At 33.6% G+C, this 8,422-nt stretch overlaps 1 protein-coding gene across 1 annotated transcript; it reads right to left on the bottom strand.

Annotated features, from left to right (window-relative positions):
- Positions 1-3,977: 3,977 nt before the first annotated feature.
- Positions 3,978-7,816, bottom strand: LOC139848109 (probable mitochondrial adenine nucleotide transporter BTL3). Its single transcript, XM_071837841.1, has 4 exons — positions 7,252-7,816; positions 5,904-6,207; positions 4,675-5,142; positions 3,978-4,177 (listed from the first exon to the last, which is right to left on the bottom strand). Exons 1-4 carry the CDS (start codon positions 7,647-7,649, stop codon positions 4,103-4,105), a joined length of 1,245 nt encoding a protein of 414 aa, XP_071693942.1. The 5' UTR covers positions 7,650-7,816; the 3' UTR covers positions 3,978-4,102.
- Positions 7,817-8,422: the final 606 nt, after the last annotated feature.

The raw sequence follows: 8,422 nt of genomic DNA, 5'->3' as shown, positions 1-8,422 counted from the left end.
TGTGTTAGGTGACTCGCTTTGAAGGATTCAAGTTGTTATTGGAAATCTCGCCTAGACGACAAGGTGAGTGGAATGATTATATATGTGTGTATATAATGTATTTACTTGTATGAGATTCGATGTGGGTTTAAGTTCGGGCGGTCGATACCACATCGAGTCAATATATGATATGGATTTAAGTTCGGGCGTTCGATGCCATGTCATGTATGTGTGTGGGCGTGTAGCGTGGGTTTAAAGTTCGGGCGTTCGATACCACATTACACGTGACGGGTGGGTTTAAAGTTCGAGCGATCGATACCACTCCGGGGTTAGTGTTTTAATTCGTTGTACGCTAACGGTTGTTGAGAACACCGATGGAAATTCGAAGTACCATTCCTTTATACTATTGGTTAACCATGGTTATGTGTTTGTTGTGTGGCATTTATATCATTCGGGTTATATATGCTATTGTTCGTGCTAGCTTGTGATCTTGGGGATTTAGCGTTGTACCTTGCGTTGGTATGTTATTTATATTGCTTGTATGTATGAGGTAATTATGTACGTGATTGCAAGTAAGTAGGTTATATATGTATATGTATAATTATTGCATTCACTAAGCGTAAGCTTACCCTCTCGTTGTTTACCTTTTTAAGATCCGGCTTGGATAAGGGCAAAGGTATTCGCTTGGATTAGTGGCTCTCGGGGGTTCTAGCTTTTGGGAAAGTTCGGCCAAGATTTGGGTAGTTTAACCCCAAACACCATGCTCTAAGTGTCGTTTGGTATTTGAACTTTTGTGGTCGAAACTTATATTTTTGAAGGAAATTGTAAAACGGGCCGTTGTGGGCCCGGTGATGTAAACTTGGTTTTTATTGTGGGAATCTCTTAGTTTTACATATATTGATGTGATGTGATAATTGGTTTCGCTGAAAAGTGTCGGGAGTCAGGTTTTTAGCACACGTGTAAAACGGGACAGATCAGTCCCTGGCAGTTCATTGGGACGCCGTCCCAAATCCTTGGACGCCGTCCCAGTATTAAAGGCTGGACGCCGTCCAGAATTCTGGACGCCGTCCAGATGGTCTGTCCAGGAAAAAAAAAATTTGTGTTGTGTTTTTGGTATAATGAGGGTTGGGCTGTTACATCTGAATCTTAATAAAATAATTCAAATTGAATAGTTGCAATAAATGTTAATTTACAATATATTGAGCACCAAGTTTAAAATTCTTTCATTGGTGTTATTTTAGATCCTCTGAAGCATCGGTCTATCAACTGAAAATAAAGAAAAATAAAAGGATGAGTTATGATCTTGAAGTATAAATACTTTCAACATCATAAAACATGTCTTTTAACATATAAATTAATTAATATCTTAAAAGTTTATGGTGTTTTTTTTCCTCAAAACATCCTACCAAAAGTTTCTCATAATTAAGAAAATGATTATATCATTCGGTTCATTTCTATGTTTTATATATTATCATTATTATCGATATTATTAATATTAGATAGAATAGATTAGAATATAGATTTATTAGTAATTAATTAATGTTGTATCTTCAACACATACCCGCTTGGTCATTTTCCGTTCCATATTATACTCCATACATATTCATAATCCATTCCATATAAAAAAACATAAAACATATACTCCGTATATGATGGAATAATATAATCCTCCTATCCATAATCGATATTTAGAATTAGTGAGGAATGAACATGTTGATTTTACACTCGGCAGAATTTACTATAATCAAGCTACTAATGACATACGTATAAGCTATTTAAAACTCTCTTTTACATAAGTATATATAGATATAGATAGATAGATAAATTATTTGTAGAGAATCGTTACAAATTGGTATCTTCAGATATGTATCACAAAACAAATAGACATATATTCTGGAGAAATCAAATCGATTTTTTCTTTTCATATTGCTCAAACTTTTCGTTATTATTGGTTTCATACATCTCAAAGTTTTCTTTTTTTCCCAAATGAGATGAAATCACAAAACAGGGAGGTTAGCTAGAAATTAAACAAGATATCAAACCCAAACAATAAACTGTAATAGAAAATCATACCCATATAAACATAGAAGGTTATCTCAAACATGAAATCAAACCCAAAACCAACTTAAAATAAATCAAGGTAATTGCACAAAGAATATACGAGAGAAGGCAGTGTAGCCGAAGGTGGTGACGCTGGAAGTGGTGACGTCAAAGGTGCCGCCGCCGGAGGAGGTGGGTAGTAGGTGGTGCCACCGGAGGAGGTGGGTAGTACGTGGCGAAGAATTGGAAGAAAGGCTATAAGGTACCAAGGGGAAGAAAGGGGATAAGTTAACATCAGATGGAAAATGTCTTATACTTTGAGAAGACATTTAAATATCTTATTTTGTCTTATGTCTTCAAAAAAATAAACGATCTTTAGCAAAAATGTCTACCCTCCGCAGACATAAGACATAATAAGGTCTGCAATAATAAAAACAAACAACACCGTACTATTTCTTCTTGTTTTGCCAACCAAATAGAAGGATGAATTATTTCCATCGGATTCGATTACAATATGTCAACCAAACACGCCCTAAGTAACTAAATCAGCAATAGGGATGGCAATGGATCGGATATGGATCAGGTGATGCCGTATTCACATCCATATCCATTTAGTTTTTGTTCATCCATATCCATATCCATTTAATTTCAGGTCATCCATCCATATCCATATTCAATGGATTAAGCGGGTTAATGGATGTCCATTGGATATTCTAATAATGTTATATTATTTCATTATATGCGATGAATACAAAAACGTAGTATAGCAAAATTAAATATAGCATGACATAATTAAAATCTTTGTACAAGAAAGTGTAACTTTCATCGAAGATAGAACACAATTTGTTAAATTTACTATTAAAGTAGATTGTGAAAAATTAAATATGTGTATTTTATTATAATATATCATAGTTTTTTTTTTAATTATAAAGTTGAAATAAAAATGTAAATTTAACAATAAATGAATTTGCAATAGTAATATGTAAGCATATAACTTTATTTATGTATTTGTATATGTATTTCGGGTGTAAATGGATATATTAGGGGTGTTCAACGGTTCGATTTTCGGTTTGTTCGGTTTATTCGGTTCGGTGTATTCAGTTTTAAATTTATTTTGGGCAAAACCGAAAACCGAACCGAAAACCGAATTCAAAGTTAAAACCGAACCGAACCGAAAACCGAATTCAAATTGGGATTCGGTTCGTTTTTGGTTAAAACCGAATATCATGAAAAAACTGAGAACGATGCTAGTTTAATTGTGGCGTTACTGATGTCTTAGTTATTTATATCCTAAAACAATGACGTATTATTAAATTATAAAGAATTCGATGATTTATTAATATTTACAGCTTAATTATGACGTTTACTACTTCTGTTATTAAGAAGAAGAACATAATAATTTGAGTAACATAATTATAATGTGAGCTACCAAATTATCATATGGGTGAGAACATATTTTATGAATTGGATCTCAAATTAATTATAATGACATTAAAACATAAATATACAAATTAAATATTTAAAAATTTTGAATTCGGTTTTGAATTCGGTTTTCGGTTAAACCGAATTCGGAATTTTCAAAACCGAAAACCGAACCGAAAACCGAATTCAAATTCGGTTTCAGTTTGACTCGATCCGAAAACCGTTTTTCAAATTCGGTTTGGTTTTTTTCCGGTTTAGTTTCGGTTTGGTTTTCGGGTTCCACGGTTTCAAACCAAATACTGACCACCCCTAGGATATATCCATGGATGAAATTTTTCATGTATATCCATATCCATATCCATTTAGGTTCATCAATATCCGTATCCATATCCATTTAAGTTCATCCATATCCATCACGAAGAGGGTGAATCGGGTGGATATCCACCGGATCGCGTGACCATTGCCATCCCTAAATTCAGCAATAGATGACATTACCACAAACCATGTTCATTAGCTATTTCCAATTTCAAGCTCAAATTTGTAAGGTTTTAAAATTAAATTCTTTTTGTAACAACACACGTTAGTTTTCCTACCAAAATGTTCATTAATAGGTGCAGTACTCGTTAAAAGGACGAAAAAAAACAGGTGATCATCACTATCACTACTCTGATTCAACTTTGAGAACTATCTTCATAAGTTCATAAACAAAGTAACTTATTGCAGCTGATGGTAGCACCTGAGTAATCACATCGTATAAAAAATATCATCAGATAAAAATAACAACACTTGTGTCACCGCTGTAAAAGAACCCCGATTAATCCACGATTACTCCCTTTTAAGAACAAACCAATCCAATTTTCAAAATCCGTTTGATGACTCGGCCAACGTCGGTTAATGGGTCAAAATCCGCAAATTTGTTGGTTAAAGTCGGTCATGGTCAAAATTGCTTAACATTTTAACATTGATTAAAACAAGAATTCTAGAGTTCTTGAACGGATTATGTTTATGTTTATAGACAATTATGATAAAACTTATGTTTATGTTTTATTGCTTTCTCCTATATTTACACATATAATTTTGAATTTTATTATTTAAATGTATAAAAAGTCTGATCCGATTAAACCCCAAATTGCCGATTACTAGCTCCAAAGTCCCAATCGAGTACTCCCCGAGTAGCGATTTTTGCAACTTTACCAAATCCTAAATATTTGATTATCGTTCAAACGTGCATACCTGTAATAAACTAGGAGTCAATCCTGCATACAAAGCCGGGACACCACCTTGTTCAACAATCTTCAAAAAAGTCGCCATCGCACTCATTTTGTTGGCACGAATTTGCATTTGAAGTTGTCGTCTAACAACTTCAAATGGATACGTAGCAGCTTCAGCACAACATCCAGCAATCGCACCGTATATTAACGTTCTAACTGTACCCAATTCCATTTGCTCAAAAGCGTTTAGTTCCTGTTCAGAATCCTTCATATTTTGAAGCCTTTTTTTTCCTCTCTCTGAACGCAGATAATTTGATTTTAATATATCGTAAATTCCGTAAAACACGGCTCCTGATGGTGCCATGCTTATAATTGATGGTAATAAGCCTTTGTATAGTGAAAAAAATCCTTCGGTTTGGATCATGTGACGAAAGGCGCCGATTACACCTCCTAATGCTTCTCCACCAGGTGCCACCATTTTTGTTCTAATCTGTGACAATGTGTAAAATGTTACAGTTAATTCTTTTTTATGGAATATTCACTTTCAAAACTATTAATTAAGAACAAAAAAAATCAACAATCTCTATGTTTAAGGAAAACAAACATTTGGCACTAATATTGAGGGATTTTCAACTAGTTTGATCCGATCAACCCATTTGGCCATTTAACCTTCTTCACTATAAACTACTTTACATCAATCAATCTATTTCACCTGGTTGACCGATTAGAGATGAACTTAACCAATATGTAAAAATTACAAGTGTAAACAAACAAGGGACGGTTTACTATAAGAATGCTTATTATCTCCATTTTTGTTAATGGTAGGGATATAAGCATACAAATCAGATGGCTATGTACCTTATGATAAGAACCTTTTTACAGTTAGAGGAATTTCAGCTGAAAATCTAGTTAGTACCTAAGTTACTAATGCTGACTAGATGTGGCAAAACAGGCAAACTGGAAAATATCGAGTTGAAATTTTGTAATAAGTAATTCTAGTATGGATCAATAAGGGTTGCGTTGACCAGAAAACATAATATTCTCTTAATAAAATAATGCGTAAAATATGATTACAAAAACTATAACATTCCAATAACAAAATACCTTTTTTTGATAAAATGATGTAGAAGGCCATATGCATTAACAATACATTTGAGTGACTTAACTAACACTGTTAATCACCTGTTTAACCCTTTTAACTAACATTGTTAAAGTATGCACAAAAAAAAAAAAGCAAAGTTAAAAACATACAGTGTCCATGGGTATGCAGAGTATTGTAGCAGTAATTCCTGCAGCAGCACCAGCAATAAATCTTTCATAGTGACTTGTCTCTTTATTTCCGGTTATTTTAAGCAATTCACTTCTGTATTTATCGTAAGCATAAAAGTTGATGGCCTTAAATGGAGCCGTTCTAAGAATATTCACAAAATTTCCTTTCCAAAACCCTTTTATCCCTTGAGAGGCTGCAATTGACTGAATAAGTTCAAAAAGATGCTTTTGTTCTCCACGTACCATATATTCAAGCTTCAGTCTCTCAAGCGGTGCAACAAAAGTTCTGATATAATCATAATCATAATCATCATCATCATCATCATCATCATCATCATCATCATCATCATCATCATCATCATCATCATCATCATAAATAATGGAGAGGTATATGCTTAAATAAAAAATAAGACGTGACAGATATTTTTTCTAACAAATGTGCAATCATTCATGATATTGTAAGTTATCAAATATAAAACACTATTGTTGTTTGCTTTAATCTTCTTTAGAGAACAAAGACCCTTATCCTTTATATATACCCACAAGGTTAACACATTCATCTATATATTACTACTGTGTTGGTATTGATGACCATCAAGTCAATACCGTTGCAAGCTAAACGGACAATGCTTGGTTGCTAATCTAGAATCATGCTTAAGGTGTCAATTTTCATATCGTGATACAAATTTCCTTGATTTGTTATTCAAATGTAAATTATTCAATCTTCTGCTCAAGTTGATTTCATATAAAACTTCACAAAAGAAACTACCATCCTAATTTTTAAGTTTTATCATCGCTCATCCTATTAATACCAAAAACCTAGTATTAAAAATGATCACAACATCCAAACCTTTTATGCAAAATAGGTTACAAATAAAAGATAATAGAAATAAAACCTTAGCATAAAACACATGTCAATCATCATATACTTATCCTCATCATCTCTTCGTTATGGAGTTGAGTTGCCAAGTAGTAATTTCACTTATTTCCTAATGATCCCATGGGTCAACTGTATTTTGAGGGGAAGAAGAGGCAGACCATCTCAACCGCGTTTGTCACGTAAATCAATGGGTGAGATCGTCTGTCCCTTTTTCCCATCTAAATGAAGCTAATCCCACACCCAGTTTTAAACATAAAAACAAAAAGCATCCAAAAGTACTAATTCATCATTGATAAAGGTCAACAAATTCTTTCGTCCTCTAATACTAAAAACTTAACAATTCAATTGACATTATAAACATAAACATCTTAAACAAACATAGCAAAAAATTCAAATTAATCGAAAACAACTTCACAAACATAAAGCAGAGTAAGAAAGATGAAAGCAAACCTTGAAACCATAGCAGCTACAGCTCCAGCCCAAAGATGTTTTGTAGTATTCAAAGCACCCCCTTGTTTTTCTACCTTAACATCATCACTCTCTATTAATTTCTCATCAACAAATACTTCATCGCTACCGCCGTCTTTTACCGACACCGTCACCGACAAAAACCCAACTCCACCGTGTCTCCGGCGACTCCTCCGGCGTCTCAATGAACACGAAACAACTCCGACGGATCTATCACCACTACTAGTGTTTTGTATAGAAACAAAGGATTTAATAGAAGAAAGATTAACATTATTACCTGATTCTAGAAACAATCCACCGATTATAAAATTAGTTGCTGCTGCTGCCTGTGATCCCGGTGATGCCACAAAATCTCGCATCCATAATTCAACTCCTCTCATTATATGAATTTAAACTTTAAAATTATAATTGAATCAAAAAAGAAAGAAGGGATCAAAAAGAGTTGGGTTGTGATAGTTTTAAAGAGTGCATTGTTATTGTTGTTGTTGTTTCTTTGTTAATACCGCCCTAATGTCAACCTACTATGAGAATGAGATTCCTATTGGTGGCGTTTCTGTTTTATGTTTGTTGTTGTTGGTATGTTGTGTTTTTAATATGTATGAAACGTAAAATCTTGGAATTGTTGGAATTGTTGTTGCTTTCGACCCAAATTAACATACGACAAAACCATCGAGCAATATTTGTTTACTCCGTATTTGATTTTGACTTTGATATCACAAGTCAAATAAAAGTGTTACTCCCTCCGTCCCACCACAAGTGTCCACATTTTTATTTCGGGATGTCCCATTTCAATTGTCCACTTTGTATTTCAACCAATGATAAGAGAGTATTCTAGAGAGAGAAGATTTCTGATTGGTGGAGGATGAAGTTAGTGGGATTTTCTAAAACTGTGTGCAAAAAGTAAGTGAACACTTGTAGTGGGACGGAGGGAGTATTTAATTTAAGTTTTATGTTAAAGCAAGAACATATAACACAAATATTATTATTAATAACTTTGTATATGTACATGTACATTGTACATTATATCTGTCACGATCCATGATCATGCTATACAAGCTAGGCCCAATCAAGATGATCATAGAATCATAACTATAAGTTTGGACCAATTTCGACTCGATACAAATTTACGATGGTTTAAGAGCTATTTTCCGTT

Source organism: Rutidosis leptorrhynchoides, chromosome 5, assembly GCF_046630445.1.
Source record: "Rutidosis leptorrhynchoides isolate AG116_Rl617_1_P2 chromosome 5, CSIRO_AGI_Rlap_v1, whole genome shotgun sequence".
Lineage (NCBI taxonomy): Eukaryota > Viridiplantae > Streptophyta > Magnoliopsida > Asterales > Asteraceae > Rutidosis > Rutidosis leptorrhynchoides.
The sequence above is the reverse complement of the archived record's forward strand: the minus strand, read 5'-3'. Positions and strand labels throughout refer to the sequence as shown.